Source organism: Propithecus coquereli, unplaced genomic scaffold (assembly GCF_000956105.1).
Source record: "Propithecus coquereli isolate 6110/MARCELLA unplaced genomic scaffold, Pcoq_1.0 Scaffold110, whole genome shotgun sequence".
In the NCBI taxonomy this organism is placed as follows: Eukaryota; Metazoa; Chordata; class Mammalia; order Primates; family Indriidae; genus Propithecus; species Propithecus coquereli.
The window spans coordinates 1304289-1321383 of record NW_012134970.1 but is presented as its reverse complement, the minus strand read 5'-3'; the positions used below and the strand labels follow the sequence as shown (position 1 = coordinate 1321383).

General features: G+C 34.3%; 1 protein-coding gene across 1 annotated transcript in view; it reads left to right on the top strand.

Annotated features, from left to right (window-relative positions):
- The first annotated feature begins 2625 nt into the window (after window positions 1-2625).
- LOC105814467 (chromosome unknown open reading frame, human C5orf42) overlaps window positions 2626-17095 on the top strand; it is a 120373-nt gene continuing 105903 nt past the window's right edge. Inside the window, exons 1-13 of the mRNA XM_012649444.1 lie at window positions 2626-2706; window positions 4587-4722; window positions 4833-4952; window positions 5407-5639; window positions 6691-6797; window positions 7728-7884; window positions 8305-8408; window positions 9835-10017; window positions 12506-12755; window positions 12920-13075; window positions 13246-14015; window positions 15090-15298; window positions 15493-15573. Of these exons, the coding sequence (XP_012504898.1) occupies window positions 2626-2706; window positions 4587-4722; window positions 4833-4952; window positions 5407-5639; window positions 6691-6797; window positions 7728-7884; window positions 8305-8408; window positions 9835-10017; window positions 12506-12755; window positions 12920-13075; window positions 13246-14015; window positions 15090-15298; window positions 15493-15573 (2587 nt within the window). The remainder of the gene's footprint in view (window positions 2707-4586; window positions 4723-4832; window positions 4953-5406; window positions 5640-6690; window positions 6798-7727; window positions 7885-8304; window positions 8409-9834; window positions 10018-12505; window positions 12756-12919; window positions 13076-13245; window positions 14016-15089; window positions 15299-15492; window positions 15574-17095) is intronic.

Below are 17095 nucleotides of genomic sequence, written 5' to 3'. Positions count from 1 at the left end.
GAGTTCAGCATGTAGAAGTAGCCTTTGCTACATAACAAGTGATTTTCAGAGTTCCAAAAGATGGAAGACCAGCCGTCATCAAATCCTATAGGGCTCTGTCCTCAAATCTTTAAGTTAGCTATCTTTTTATCCTTGACATTTTTTTTTTTTGACAGCAAGTGCAATTCCAAGTCCTTTACATTTTAATTGCAAAAGATATATTTAAATATACATCTGGAGTATTTTAAAGCAAACCCCTGGCATAAATACTCAAGTATATACCATATCGCTCATATCCAGGAGAGGTAAGAACTTAAAAAAAAATAACCATAATAGAATACAACACCAAAATTAACATTAATTCCTTAATATCATATAGCGTCTGTTAGAATAGAATCATTGATAGACTTTAATGATTCTAATTGAATCATGTTCAATTTTTCCTGATTGTCTTTTTAAAAATTTTAAATAATTTCACATTTACAGAAAAGTTGGAAGAATAATATACAAGTTGTTTATATCTTGACCATGCTTTATCCTTCTCTTTATACATGTGCATACACACACATACTTTGTTGTGAACTATTCGAGAGTGGGTTGCCTATATCATGCCTCTCTCCCCCTTAATACTCAGTATTTCCTAAGAGCAATGATGTTCGTTTATGTAAATAAGTACAGTTATCAAATTCAGGAAATTATTATAGTATTGATATATGCTGTAGGTCATATTCCAATCTTGTCATTTGTCCCAATAATATCCTTTATAGCAAACTATCTTTCCTGATACAGGATATAGTTCAGGGTATTATATTGCAATTAGTTGTCTTATGTAGTTAATCTTTAATTTGGAATCGCTCCTGAGCCTTAATTTCTAATGACACTAACATTTTTTAAGAAATTGTAGCCCAGTATTTTTTATTATTTTCCTCAATTTGGATTTGTTTCCTCATTGATTTAGGTTTGCATTTTGGCTCTGGAATACTACATAAGTAATGTTAGGTCTTTCCAGGTGATCACATCCAGAAGAGCATGATGTCTGCCCCTTATTATTTAAGACAGTATCCATTTTCTTTACCAGATTGTTTTGCGTTTTTGCAAATTATTAAGTAATTTGTGGGGAGATACTTCTAGACTAGGTAAGTGTTTTGTTCCTCATCAGATTCCTCCCTCTCCCTCTGCCTGATTTAGCATCTATTGATGATTCTTGCCAGAATCAGTTTTTACTATGATAGTTGCAGAATGGTGACTTTCCACATCTACTACCGTATCAGTATGATCTTAATGATTTTTAATTTATTTAATAAGTTGTAACATGTTGCACATTTATTTTGATGCTCAAAGTGTCCCAGATTTGGCCCTTCAAGCTGGTGCCTATTTCTTTTTGACATGCCCCATCATATATTTACTTCCTTACTTTGGAACAAAATGTTCCAGGTCCACTGAGTTTCTTCCCTACCCTATCCCTGAATTTGGCTGTTTTTCCAAGGAGCCCTGGTTCCTCTGAATGAGGAATGGTATTTGGAAACCAAGATCTGGGTGCTAGATATGCTTATTGCTACTGGGGTGTCATTGCTTCTAGGCCATTTTAGAGTACAGAGCTAGAAATCATGAGTTTTTATACTAGTACTTCCAATTCTAATCCAGCCCCTTAGGGCTCTTCCTTACCTCTCCCTATTCTATGACTGTATACCCTTTTAGCCATAGTGAAGAATGCTGGCTCCCATTAATATCAGTCTATTTACTCTTACTCAATCTTATAATGTATTTAGTTATATATGTGATGATTTTTCCCCTCCTCCCTTTAAAATATCATTTATTTGCTAAAGAAACTGCATCATGTATCCTGTGGAATTGCTAACAATTTATCCTGTAGAATCCTTCTTAATTTGGTTAATTATATTCTCCTAGTGTGTTTAAAATGTTCTTTCATTCTCTTTATTTCCTATCAAGTTGTAGTTAGACACAGATTCAGGTTCAGTTTTTAATTTTTTGTCCTTTTTTAGAGGCAGCATCTCACTTTTGTCAGCCAGGCTGGAGTGCAATGGCATGATCATAGCTCACTGTAACCTCCAACTCCTGGGCTCTTGTAATCCTCCTGTCTCAGCCTCCAAGTAGCTAGGACTATAGGTATGTGCCACCAGGCCCAGCCAATTTTTTTTTTTTTTTATCTTTTCTAGAGACAGGGTATTACTGTGTTGCCCAGGCTGATCTTGAACTCCTGGCCTCAAGCAAGTCCTCCTGCCTCAGCCTCCCTAAATGCTGGGATTACAGACATGAGCCACCATGCCCAGCCTAATTTCTTGTCTTTATAAGAATATTTCATAGATAGTTCTATGTACTTATTTATGTAGCATGATATCATGAGGAATATAATATCTGTCTGTCTCACTGTTAGCAATTCTAAGATCGATTAGTGGGTTTAGGGCATGTCAGTGCATCTGTTATAAAGTTCCTAGTCTTTCCTAATAGTTTTCGCAGCCACTGATACTGTTGACTGGATTTGTTATTTCATTAGGAGATACAAATGATGCTTTTTCTAAATTAAGATGCTCAGTAAATATTATGGGGTATTTATTATCACCATTATTATTATTTATAGCATCTTGGGACTGTTTTTACTCAATTGGTCATGATATCTTAACAAACATGGAGATAAGACTAGAAATTTTGACATCAACAAGTATCAAGCAGAAAAAACCCTGGCCACGAGTCTCCTGGTTGGGACAGGTATGTTTTTCTTTATTCAAGCAATACCAGTTTTATATATGTTGCATGTGTGTTTTGTCTGTGAGATATAGGAATGTTCTCTGGTCTTAAAGAAATAAAACATCATTTTTTGAAGAGTCACCTACCTGCACACTAAACAGGGATTTTTGTATGTTTGGTTTTTATTATAATGAGCACGTTAGTTTTTCCAGAAAGTTAAGTGGTCTATCTAGAAGAAGACTTTTACTTTCAAAAAATTTAAGTAGGTTGAGATGGCATAAATCAAAAGGAAATATTTGATCTCCTAAACTTTCCCCTACCAGAACAGTCAGTGGAATGTTTTCTTCTCTTGTGGTTTTCATGAGTGTGTTATGAAGTGTCCTTAGAACTAGAATAGAAGAGATGGACCATGGTATGTTAATAATTCAGGAATGCCATTCATAATATATGGGATAGATTCCTCACTTGGGGAAAGTGGGCAAACCTATAAAATCCTCTTAGAATTTATGATTATTGAAATAAAGTATCAAATTTCCTGTGAGAACTTATACCACTAATTATCTCGCCTGGAATAGTTCTCAAACTTTACAATACATCAGAATCATCTGGAGATGCTGTTAAAATGTGGATTGCTGGACCCCACTCCTGATGTTTCCAATTGAGTAGGTCTGGGATGGGGTTGGATAATTTGTATTTATTTTTTGTTGTTTTTATTTCTTTTTTAATAAAAAAAATTTTTTATGGACAGGGTCTCACTCTGGCACCCAGACTGGAGTGCAGTGGCCCAATCATAGCTCACTGGCAGCGTCAAACTCCTGGGATTAAGTGATCCTCCTGCCTCAGCCTCCTGAGTAGGTGGGACTACAGGCGAGCACCACTGTATGCCTGGCTGATTTTTCTTGTTTTTTTGTAGAGATGGGGTCTTGCTATGTTGTCTAGGACTCCGGGCCTCAAGTGATCCTCCTGCCTCAGCCTCCCAAAGTGCTGGGATTACAGGCATGAGCCACCATGGCTGGCCGATAATTTGTATTTCTTCCCCACCACTGTCTCTTAGTTTCCTTTATCTGACATGCCAGAGATAATTTGTATTTCTACCAGGTTCTCAGGTGTTTCTGGTGCTCCTGGCTCAGTGATATTTGAAAATCACTGCCCTAGAATATATGAAAACAAAGTTAATTCAAAACAGCCTACAGCCTACTTTTTCCAGATAAGAAAAAATGATCAGAGTCAAGACTTTATGAATTTCAGAATTAAAACTTGCCCGTACTACTGTTAAAATTGATAAGACCCAGGTGCATTGTCAGGTGTCTATAGTCCTAGCTGCTTAAAAGGTTGAGGTGGGAGGATCCTTTGAGCCCAGGGTTCTGCGTTGTAGTTTGCTATGCTGGTCAGGTCGCTGCACTGTTTGGCATCAGTATAGTGACCTTCTGGAAGTGGAGGACCACCACCAGGTTATGTAAGGAGGGGTGGGCTGGCCCAGGTCTGAACTGGAGCAGATTTAAACTCCCATGCTGATCAGTGGCGGGATTGTGCCTGTGAATAGCATGCACTCCAGGCTGGGCAACATGGCCCATCTCTTTAAAGAAAAAATTGATAGGTTAAACAGCAGATATCCCAATTTTGGCTAACAGAATTGGAAGACACTCCTATAATTTTAAACTTGAAAGAAATTTAAATGCAACCATTAGGTCACCTTACCTAGTTATTCTAACAAATATTTTAAAACAAAATGAAAAATCTTCAGGTTACTCTAGGGTATCAACCTTAATGTTCACTTTATGATTTGTTGTACAAATGTATAATCTTTCTTAAATGTCACTTCGTTTTCGGGGATAATTTATTTAGACAACAGATGGAATTAACTTCTGGCACCTCTTAAATCCTTCATGTGTTTCTTTTAGGAAAATGAAGCTGTTTTTCTTTTGGATGATAAATTCATAAATGAAATTAATTTGCTGTCAGGAAGGACAAAGAAGAAAATTCCTAGTCTGAAGCCTTTGTTGAAGGATGTTATTGTGCTAACAACATCCAGTAATGGTTAAGTAATAATTAATATTTTCAAATGGCTAGATTAATCTGCATTTTAAATAATTAAGGATTATATTAAGGAAAATATTATAAGTATTGCATTTCATTTCTGGAAACAGATGCCTGGCTAGGTGGAGTACTTACTACAGGGGAGCTTTTCCTTTGGAACAAAGATCAAGATTGTTTGAAAACTATACAAGTAACTGAAAAGCCTAAGGAAATGATTGAAGCTACAGTAGGTAGGAATTTTTTACTTGTTTAAAGTGGTTTAATAGGAGAAGTAGGAGGAAAAAGAGGATGAAAAGTTTTCTATATTGTCTTAAAAATGTATCTTTGCATGTGCATATGTATTAATATATCTGTATATATGTTTCATATATATATGTTTATGTATATGTATATTTTATTTTCTGTGATGTTTATCTGTGATATCTAGATTCAATTTGAAGAAGAAAATTCTGGCATCCCTAACATTTCTGTTGTAACCATGAGTTACCAGTATCACATAATAAGTACTTGATCAATGTTACTGTTATTTGTACTTTTAATTTATTACTAGTGCCTTAGTTTTGACATCTTAAATGGTAACATCATTTGGTTTCTTACTGTAAGGATAGATAAATCATGTACTTTCTTGGGGGAATTCAGACTTTAAAGGTTTAATTACTTTTTTTCTTTTCCTCTTCTTTTTAGCAAATTCTTTGAGACTGTACTTGTATGTTTCTGGAAATGGGAAAAGAATTCTGCTTGTAACACCTTCTGGATGCATATTTCTTTGGGAATACTTGGAATTAAAGAATATTTTATATACTAAAAGCCTTTCATTGGTGGGTCAGTGGTCCCAGGTCATACCTGAAAGAACAGTTCTTTTGCCTTCCACTGAAGATAAAGAAGCTGTAGTGAATGCTGTTTTTATAAAAAATGAGGTAAAATCTAAATCAGACAGGGTATTATAGGAGTTGAAATCTCAGACTGTAAGAATAGATACTATTTGTGAAGCTTTTTAGCAGAATGTGTAATGGCATAGCTATATATGTTTAGTAACCATTGTCATAGAAACTGAAATTATTGTATGGAAAAGATATTTGGTATTTCTTTGGTCACTTTTTTTTTAAGAGACAGGGTCTTACTCTGTCACTCAGGCTGAAATGCAGTGGCCCAATCATAGCTCACTGCAGCCTTGAACTCCTGGGCTCAAGTGATCCTCCTGCCTCAGCCTCCCAAGTATCTAGGACTATTAGCCACAGGGCCTGGCTAATTTTTTTTTTTTTTTCAATTTTTTTTGGTAGAGACAGGGTCTTGCCTTGTAGCCCAGACTGGGTCTCAAACTCTGGGCCTCAAGTTATCCTCCCACCTTGGCCTCCCAATGTGCTGGGATTTCAGGCATAAGCCACTGCACCTGGGTCACATTTTAAAAAAATATTTATTAATGGTTTCAATTTAGAACTTCCTTTCTATATCCCTGATTTAAAAATATAACTTGTTTTGTAATTTAAGCTAGAATTGGTGATACCAAATAAGCCATTTAATACCCAGGACATAACAGATTCATTAATTTAAAAAATTAAAATAGCTGCCCAATACTCTATGTATGGATCAATATTTTATTACCCAATCCACTATTGTTACAAATTGCATTTTGAAATTTTATCATTCTCCCCCACACCTTAGGAGTGATACCCTAATTTAAATAATAAAAAACTATAAAAGAAGAGGTAAATATATAAGACTCTTTCAGTTATAGCCACAATAAATGTCAATATTTTCTGAAGAGCATAACCTGCAACCTGATTTCCCATTTGGGACCTGCCTCTGGCTCAGAAAAAAATTACTTAAGCTTACTGTTAAAAATAAAAATACAAGCAGGATCTCAATGTTTTTCATTTATTTTTGATGAGGAATATATTTTTATGTTTTTTGTATCTTGATTTATTTTCAGATTAATTTTATACTAAAGTATATTAAATTTATCTACAGTTATTTGGAGACTGCTGCTTGTGTTCATTTACTTTTTATTCTGGGGAATGCCTAAAGTTAACGTTTCTAGCAATTCGGTGGCATGAGAATGTATTTACACCTATAAGGTAAGATAAATGTTTCCTTCTTACTTATTTTCTATCTTTTTTGAATCATTATCTTGGCTCATATGTACATATTAAAATTTGTAAATGTTTATGTGAATTTCAGTTTCTGAGGCTTTACGCATCCTTTCTTCCCATCTTCCTAATTGTTTAATCTAGAAAGTTTATCTTTTTGTTTTGTTTCTCTTAGAAATGAGAACATGTAACAGATAAGATAGGTTATAGCTTTACTTAAGACTATAAAAATAACTACTTTGGAAAATAATTCAACTGAAATTTAAAATGGGCATAAATATTTGGATTTACTATTGTACCTTTTAAATGCTCAAGTGTTTTTTTTTTAATTAAAAATAGTTTTATTCTAAAAAGCCCAATGAAATAGAAAAAATGCATTCAAAGGTTACCATGTGTAAATAAGACTTAGTAAAATGGCATGAGGTTTTTTTTCTGTTTTATTTTTTATGCCAACAATACTTTATTAAGATATAACTTAAGTAAAACAAACAAATCTTAAGTATACAACTAGATGATGTTAATAAATATACATACCTGTATAACCATCACTTAGCTAAATTGTAGGACATTGACATTATCTAAAAAAGTACCCTCCTCTCTACTTTTTTAATCCCTATAAAAATGTTTGATATATGTAGAAATATGTTTTTCTAAACCTTTACTATAAGCAGGTGTATTTGGGGTTGACTATGGAATATGGTTCTACCAACAAAACTCTGATACTGAAATTATTTAAGTAACTGGCAGCTATTTTTTTTGTGCCCTGGATGAAACTTGCGAAAGGTCTCTAAGAAGCCTAACTAGGTATATAAGCACATTTAGGAATTTGGGTGAACTTTTACATTTTTTGTAATAAACTATATATCAATTTAAAAATTACTATACTTTCTGTTTTCAATTATTTCATTACTTTCTTAGAGCATTGCCATACCATGTTCACTGGGCACAACAAGAATGCCTTCTGGGTAGTCTCATTCCTAAATGTGAATCGGTAAAGTCAAGAGGAGCTCTAATTGCTGCCTTTTCAAGAGATGGCCTTACCCTGGCAGTAACTCTTAATCAGAAAGACCCCAAGGTCAGTAAATATAAGTTTAGAAAATAATCTATATAAGAGGGAGTTTATTCCAGTTTTGAGATATTTTTTCCTTGAAGATGGTTTTTTATCTTAATACTACTTTACATTCTTTTAATTGGTGTTTTCTAATCCAACTTGACATGTGTATTGCTAAAGTTATTTAAATTAGCTGCCACAATTTTCAAAAGATAGCCTTTATAACTGAAAAAAGGACAAGGGAAAAGGAGGAAAGAAGAGCTGAATGATAACTGATGTTCTTAGGGTGGAGTATAAAAGAGCAAAGGCAATGGCAGGTCAATGTTGTCTTGCCAGCTGGGAAAGACTCTAGATAGTTTATTAATATAAGGATCGATCTCTAGGTCTCCAGCATTGTAAATAATGATTATAGTAAAATAATTTTTATGGTTTTTTTCTTTCTAGGCAACTCAGGTATTATTTATAAACACACTGAATTTTGTTACTCTCTATGGTAGCCTTAAAGGATGTAGTAGTAAGAATCCTGTGGTTCCAGCTACTCTTATCAGGTAAGAAGTCTTAAATTTCTAAGTAGTGTTTTTATTTTCTTTTCCAATAGTCTAACAAGATTAAGGCTCTAATTATTCAATAGCTATCATTTAGATAGAAAATGCAACTTATCTTCAGTATTTGTGCTTGATAAATTCTAAAGGTTGTTGCTTGGCATGGTGGCTCACGTCTGTAATCCCAGCACTTTGGGGGAGTCCAAGGCGAGAGGATTGCTTGAGGTCAGGAGTTCAAGGAGCAACGTAGTGAGACCCCTGACTCTACAAAAAAAGATTTAGCTGGGCATGGTAGTGCATGCCTGTAGTTCTAGCTACTTGGGAGGCTGAGTTGGGAGTATTGCTTGAGCCCAGGAGTTCCAAGTTACAGTGAGCTATGATCAGGCCACTTCACTCCAGCCTGAGTGACAGATTGAGACCCTGTCTCTAAAAAAAAAATTTAACGGTTGCTTTGTATAAGGAGAGCTATAAATACTTTAAGGAATGGTTTAGTGGTTGGAAGATACGTGTATATATTTTCTTTTCTCTTTCATTCATTTCTATGTCTTCTTAGGAGAACTTTAATTATGAGTAAGTAGAGAAATGTTGGGCTTCAAGAGAGAAGCTAAAATGAAAAAAAATCTAGATTAGAAAGACCATTATTTACTCAGGGAGGCTGGGGTGTTTATATCCTTTTAAACAAAGTTGGTATCCTCTGCATATGCCATAGATGGTGATTTTGGATGGCACATGAGCTACCCTCAGGACCCATGTGGGATTATAGAGTAGGAAGATTTTCTCCTGGAGCTGCTAACTTCTTTTCCGAACACTTTTCCGTGCTGTTCTCTGAATTTCCAGAGTTTTCAGGTCCATCCAACCTTGCCTCTTCATTTTCTTTCCCTCCCCACAATTTCCTTTCCAATGGAATCATTAGTCTTAATTAAGTGATCTGTTTGATTTAGGTTGTCCATCATTTTTATGAGGAGGAGCTACTTTTTGTTCTCATGCAACATTAATGTTACCAAATAGTTAAGTGGTAGTAACAGTGATAGCTTTGGGAAGAGGTAGAGTCACCTATTTACGGGGACTCTAGAAAGCTGCAGGGAAGACAGGCATGGCCTTGAAATCTATCCAGTAGTTCTTGGTTGTAGACTCCAGTAGGATTAAAAGTCATTCTAATTAAAATGTGAGTGATTAAAAAGCTCAACTCTTTAGGAAGTATTTTTTTTAGTTGCTTATGAATCTAAATTTCTAATTGGAATATTGTTGGAGTAGATGGTCATGAGCAAACTCCTTTTTTCCTAAGAAGTAAAATTCACGAAATGTGTGTGGCAGTTGCCTACTATTTATTCTTTTGTACTCAATTTTTGAACTGTCACATATAGCACATTATAAATTGCCGAAGACATTGTAGAGAGTCCTTTCTAAACATGTTGTCTCTTATTTTTTCTAGGTCCTACTGGGTAGGTGATATCAGCTGGACACATGACAGTCTTTTTTTGGCTTGTGTGTTAAAACGTGGTTCCCTGGTTTTATTGACTTGCCAAGGTGAATTGCTAACATTAATTACATCTGGTTGCTCAATAGAATTTGGGCCAGCAGAATTTATTCCTCTTCATCCACTAATAACCTATCGGTGAGATATTTGAATCATGTTAATTTGTTTATAGAAGTTTTTCCTTTTGTTATTACTTTTACTGTATATTTTTTAAAAATTTCATCTTTCAAATTGTCTTATTCTTTCTTTGAGTCTATCATCTCAATATCTGTTTCTTATTTATAGTTTTCTTCTATTTCTTTTTGTGGCTTAATCCTGGTGAAAATTTGACATTGTGACTATGTAAGTATAAGTTACTTAAATATTCAATACCACTAAAAATTTATCTTCTTTGATATAAAAGTTAATAAAAGTATGATATAGCATTTATTGTTATAAAATAATAGCACTTAGGTAAATTAATGCCTCAAAATTAACTTGACATACAGAGTTATCCACTTTTTTATAAAACGGAAAATGTTGTTGGAAATAGATGGCTTTAGAATTTGGCCATATTTTAATTGTTAACTGAGATGAAGTAGGAGTTTGGCTTTGGAGTCAGATCAAGATTCAAATATTGGTTCTTATATGACTTTGGGTTAGTTACTCTATTTTACTGTGAAATGAGGGTGACAATAATTGTCTCAGGGTTGGGGGAATGAAGTAAGATAATGCATAATTATAAATCACCAGTTCTGGCATAAAGTACTCATAAATATTTGTTATTGATGTTCATTATATAATATGTAGCTAGAAAGATAAACACAGCTATTTATAAAACAGAAAAATTGGAAAAGACCTTTGAAATTAATCCATTCTCTTTGCTCTACAGAAAGGAAACTGAGGCAGGGTGTGCCCTTGATTATGATTAGCAAAAAGTGATACTTCATTTTTAGCAATGCATAATGTTAATGGAAAAATTTGTCACTTCCTCCAGTGAAAGTATTTTTTTTTTTTTTTTTTTACTTCTTATGGTCCAGTTCATAATTAACTAGATTTCCTCACATTCTCTTTTTTTTGAGACAGAGTCTCACTCTGTTGCCTGGGCTAGAGTGCCGTGGCATCAGCCTAGCTCACAGCAACCTCAAACTCCTGGGCTCAAGTGATCCTCCTGCCTCAGCCTCCCGGGTAGCTGGGACTACAGGCACGCGCCACCATGCCCGGCTAATTTTTTCTATATATTTTTAGCTGTCCAATTAATTTCTTTCTATTTTTGGTAGAGACGGGATCTCGCTCTTGCTCAGGCTGGTCTCGAACTCCTGAGCTCAAACAATCCGCCCGCCTCAGCCTCCCAGAGTGCTAGTATTACAGGCGTGAGCCACCGTGCCCGGCCCTCACATTCTCTTTTAAAATTTATATTTGGGGCCTTTCAAGATTGATTGCTTTTTTTCTGATTACAAAAGTATAATACATATTCATTATTTAAAAATAAAAGTTTAAAAATCAAATGTTATAAAACTAAGTAATTTAGAAAATGAAAGACTTCTAATCTTGTATTTTAGAGATAAGAATTATTCACATTTTAGTGTGTTGTCCTGCAAATTTTAAAAATATTCACATAACATAGTAATAGTATTAGTTTCCTTTTAAAAACAAGGTAAATTATATGATATATGCTGTTTACTGTTTTCCTCTTTTGATTTAACATTATATCTTATACATTTTTCTGTGTCAGGCATTATTTTCTAGTGGTTCTAAAGATTTCTGTGGTGTATACATTTTATAATTACTAATCTCCTATTGTTGACCATTTGACTAATTTAAAAAAAAAAAAAAAATCTATATTTGAATAGTTGCCTGACCAGAAAACAATTACAATATATTTTGATGATTTGTTCCGTTTATGTTTATAAAGCTCTAAACTTAATAGGAGTGATAATAAGTAATCAGAATCAGGTACATCATAACAACAAATAAGTACGTTTATGTGGAAACTCAGTCAAATTTAATCTTAAACTGATAAAATTAGCTGGGCCTGGTGGCTCACACCTATAATCCCAGCATGTTGGGAGGCTGAGATGGGAGGATCACTTAAGGCCAGGAGTTCCAGATTATAGTGAGTTATAATCGGGCCACAGAACTCTAGCCTGGGCAATAGGACAAGACCCTGTCTTTAAAAAACAAAAAAAAAAACCTGGTAAAACTTTATTTACCACCATCCTCTTCAAATGTTCTTCTCAGTTTTTTTTCTTTCTCCTTAATAATAAATATACTGATAACTCATAATTGTATTCCTGTAAGTATATTTAAATGTATGGTGAGAAGGAAAGGTCACTATTTAACTTTCTTTAATAGTAAAAATAAATTGCCCTAATTATTTTCTGAAATAGGTTGTATGTAGATAAAAAACAAAATATAATAAATGCCACCATTCAGGAAAAAATTTTTAAGACATATAAACCTACATATATAAAATCATTATATTTTCCTGACAGAGAAATACACATTTAATATTTTTGTATACGTTTCATCTGTTTGTTTTTTCATTTGTAACTTTTGTTAGTTTGCTTTTTCTTTGGAAAAATATGATTGTTTCCATTAAGATCTTTCTCTTACTGATTCTTGAATTTTGATGTTTGTTTACTAGACCACAGCAGTTTATGTTTCAAGATTCAAATAATTCTGTAGATTCATCAGCTTCTGACAGTGACCCTATGAGGCAGAGATTTTCTATAAAAGCACACTCACGGTTACCCTACCTCATTATTTCTGATGGATACATGATCACAACCCTTCGATTTCTTGATAAACTGTCTCCGTCAGTACTCATGAGATCACTTCTACTTGATTCAACCCAGAGGCTTGAGAAAACATACCGAAGTGTGATACTGTCTAAGGTATTAGTGCTTTCTGGTATCATTGGTAAACGTTGCCTTCTTTTTCTTCTCTAATTTAAAACTATACTGACTTGAATTATGTACAGTTGTTTATAGAATTTCTAATTGCTTATTACTGAATTGCAGTTAAAATTTTGCTCTCAGAAATCTTTCTTCTTCTATAGCCAAAGAGCAAAGAGCTGAACTTGCAATCACTGAATTCCCTGAGGTCTAGCCTGTTAAAACACCAAGGACATGAAAGTTCAGCTGATTCCACTATCCCCAAATTCTTGCAAACAGAAGAAACAATGAAATTAAATGAAAAAACAGCAGACTTTCAGGTACTTAGTAGCAGTATTATATTTACTTTGGACGATTACATATTGACTTTATTCTAAAATACGTATTTTATTTTTCTCTTGTTAAAGGGAAGAGAGATTTGAGAACACCAGAGTATTCTATTTATAAAGTATTAAATGGTGTTAAGATCACTTTTCCCCTCTTATTTTAGGATTTTGAAGCAGAAGAAACTAATGAAGGCAGATACTTTCCAAACAATTTATTTCCTTTTTGGAACCAAAAAAATGATCTGCTATTTAGCAATGTCAAGGAAGGAAGATTGGAGTTTGCATCTATGTTTGATACGGTACATGCAAAGGATGATACTGAGGAGACAGACAGAACCATTACAGAACTGCATTCTATCCAGAAAAATCTACTTGCAGCATGGACTATAGGAATTTCAAAAAATGCAATAGAGAAAAATTTAATGTTAAATTACACGGTAGTTTGTATCACTCATTTTTTCTACATTCTTCAGTTTATAAAATGTCCTTTCCCCAAACTTGATCTTTTTTTAAGCAAGAGCTCAAGATATAATGCATGGATACTTTGTGTCTTTCAACTTTTTCATCAGTGTTTATCAATCCAGTATTGGGATATCAGATATAAACAAGATGTCGGACATTTGATAAAGCTGACCTCGAATACTATAAAGCTTTTGCTAACTCAACAACAAAAGGGTCAGTTGTTCTCAGAGAAACTTTTAGCCTGTTTTTATTTACTCAAAATGGTAGCTGACAATTTAAATGATATATACAGTCTCCAACCTGAAGTTGTTTTAGCTTCAGCTGATGGAGGAAGAACAGCAGTTAAAGATTCATTGGTGGTACCTATTTTTCGATTGTTTCGAGACAGTGGCTCTCAGGAAAACTGGTCTCAGAACTCATCTTTTGAGATTCATCCTCAAGTAATAAATCTTGTGCAACAGCCAGGACACAGGTATAATTACTTACTTTAATATTAGGTTACTATTAGCATTATAGGTTTTTTACTTTTTAAAAAACTGAGATATAGTTCCCATGTTGTAAAATTCACCATTTTAAAATATACAGATGAGTGGTTTTTAGTATACTTACAAGGTTGTGAAACTATTAGCACTAATTCTAGAATATTTGTATCACCCTAGAAAGAAACCCTGTATCTGTTAAAACTCACCATTATCAATTTTATATTATTAAAAAAGTAGAGCTGGGCATGGTGGCTCATGTGTATAATCCCAGCTACTTGGGAGGCTAAAGTGAGAAGATCACTTGAACCCAGGAGTTTGATGTTGCAGTGAACTGTGATCATGCCACTGCACTCCAGTCTGGGCAACAGAATGAGACCTCTTCTCTAAAAAAAATTTTTTTTTTTTAAAATTTAAGGACATATTTCCAAACATGTATACAATAAATATATATAATTTTTATTTGTCGATTAAAAACATTTTAGGATTTATGCCAAATGTTATACAACATATATATTTTTTTTTTTTTGAAACAGAGTCTCGATCTGTTGCCCAGACTAGAGTGCAGTGGTGTCGTCATAGCTCACTGCAGCCTCAAACTCCTGGGTTCAAGTGATCCTCCTGCCACAGCCTCCCAAGTAGCTGGGACTAAGGCATATGCTGTCACACCTGGCTAATTTTTTTTCTGTTTCTAGTAGAGATGGTGTCTCACTCTTGGTCATGCTGCTCTTGAACTCCTGACCTCAAGCGATCCTCCTGCCTTGGCCTCCCAGAGTGCTAGGATTATGGGTGTGAGTCACTGTGCCCAGCCAACATACATTTTTTTAGTCTTGGGCAACCATGATGTTTAAAGATTTTGGTTTAGATAAAAAAAATGACCACAGGTGCATAAAACATTTGTGAAGATTTTTTATACATATTATGCATTTTTAGATCATTGGACTTTGCACTATATTTAAGTCTGATCAGTTTGTATGTATTGGTGAAAAAACAGGCTAAGAAAGGGGCTAAACTCATTCTTATCATTAGTCTGAAATTTGTTTTTGATTACCTGATTCTGTGTACAGATTGATTGTTCTCTGGAGAGTATTATACAAGAAAACTTTATGGTATCAAGCACAATTAAGCCAAAGAGTTTCTGAAGGTGACAGAGAGTTAACTGAAAAGATGAGACACGAAGCATCTACTGTCAAGTCCCTGTTATGTCATATACAGGCTAACTTACAGACTGCTGGAGATTGCTTGAGCCAAACCTTAGAACTTAAGTCTATCAATGGTCAGTATCTTAAAACATTTTCTAACTCCATGAATAGGTGATACAGTTAACCAGTTTTGATTTTTTTAGTTCATTGCAATTATTTTTTTAAAATAATTTCTTGCTTAGCTGTATTCACTGAATTTTAAAACAAAGTAAGTTTTTATAAAGTAATGTAGTTAACTATAACTAACTGTTGGTTAAAAACTTTATAGGTGAAGAATGTTTCCTCTTGGGATCATATGAAAAGGCTGTTGAGCTGTGGAAAAAAGCTCTTCAAGAAATCCAAGAGAAAGGTAGGAGAGTGTTAAAAAATAATATGTGCCATAATGTTGGTAGGAACATATTTTAGCTTGCTGCAGAGCTTAACAATAATTCCAGTTTTCAAGGCACTGACAGTATCTTAATGCCCAAATAGAATACATATTGTAGACAACTTGACTGTCAGAAATACTTACTTAAAATTATTCTTAGTCTTGAAATTTGTAGTGCAAGAATCTTTTCGGTGATGTATAGGTAAGTCTCTTTTTGTCCCTCTTTTGGTTAGTGATGAAATCTGTGGTTGATTATTGATGGGGAAAAATGAGATTTAGATCCTAAATAAAATAATGTGAGAGGTTTTTTAAATCATTTTTCTGAAAGTTCTGTACAATATTATCTCTTAGTTCAGAATTTAGTTGCAGAATTTAGCTACACTCCCAGCAAAAAATCGGGTCCCTTAGGTAGGAGTCGTCGCAAAGGATAAGAAAATAATAGAAAATGGAAAATAATAGAAATAAAAGAATACACAGAGACGAAGGTATAGTTTTATAGATTTATAAAGATAAAAGACAAAAGCGGGGGTACTCAAGGGTCCTTACATTATCCCCATCAATCCTAAGGCCCTGAGTGAAGTTTTACATCGGTATTTGTAGGTACAGTGATCGGTTGCCAAGGGTAACAGATTTACATAATAACAAGTAGTTCATCTTAGGTTAAAAGTATTTCAAAAGGCTTCTTTAGATCCCTTACCTAACTCTGGTTACAAAATCTTTCAAGGACAAACTTCTAAGTTCTAAGATAAAGCTATCACTTAACAGAAGGGTTAAGCAGAGATATAGTGGCTCCATATTTTTTTATCAAGTTATCGTGTATTGAGACAGATAGTCAGGAGTTTAACAGGAACTGTCCCTTGGGCTGATTGCTTTTAGCCACAGGTGTCTGTCTGTTGGGTGGGCATTCTTTGATCAGCTCTCATCCTGTGACTCCTATCAGACCTGCTTTGTCTTTCAAAGCAAGTGAGAACCACAGGTCTGAGATTGCAGCATCACCTTGGAAAGCAGCTGCCACTGACCTTTGAGATGCCCTCCTGAGGTGGAGCAGCTTTTGATATGCAAACTAACATGTTCACATATTCTTTCAGGGAAAAGCCCTGCAAAACTCCTGAGACCATTTCTGTCTCTAATATAGTTATATTAATTTATGGAGCGACATTTAGTCACATTTTCACGTGACCGTATCTAGTGAGAAATAGTGATCTGGGTGCATTGTAACCCCAAATAAAATTGGAATTCTTTTACTTAGGGGGAATGGATAAGAGGTAGGTCACCAGCAGTTTCAGTCCAAAAGACCCTTCAAATATTTAAAAGCAATTGTCAGGGGCTCTTATCTTATTGAATAGCTGTTTCTTCTCCTTCAGGAAGTCTCTTTGATATATGTATGGTTCCTTAGGGGTTTTGTAGTATGTTCCCTTCTGTTTCATACTGGGTGTACTCGAGAAGTCATTAGTAGACCTAATGCTGAGATAATGAGAATTTGAATTTGGATAAAATCTGAGTC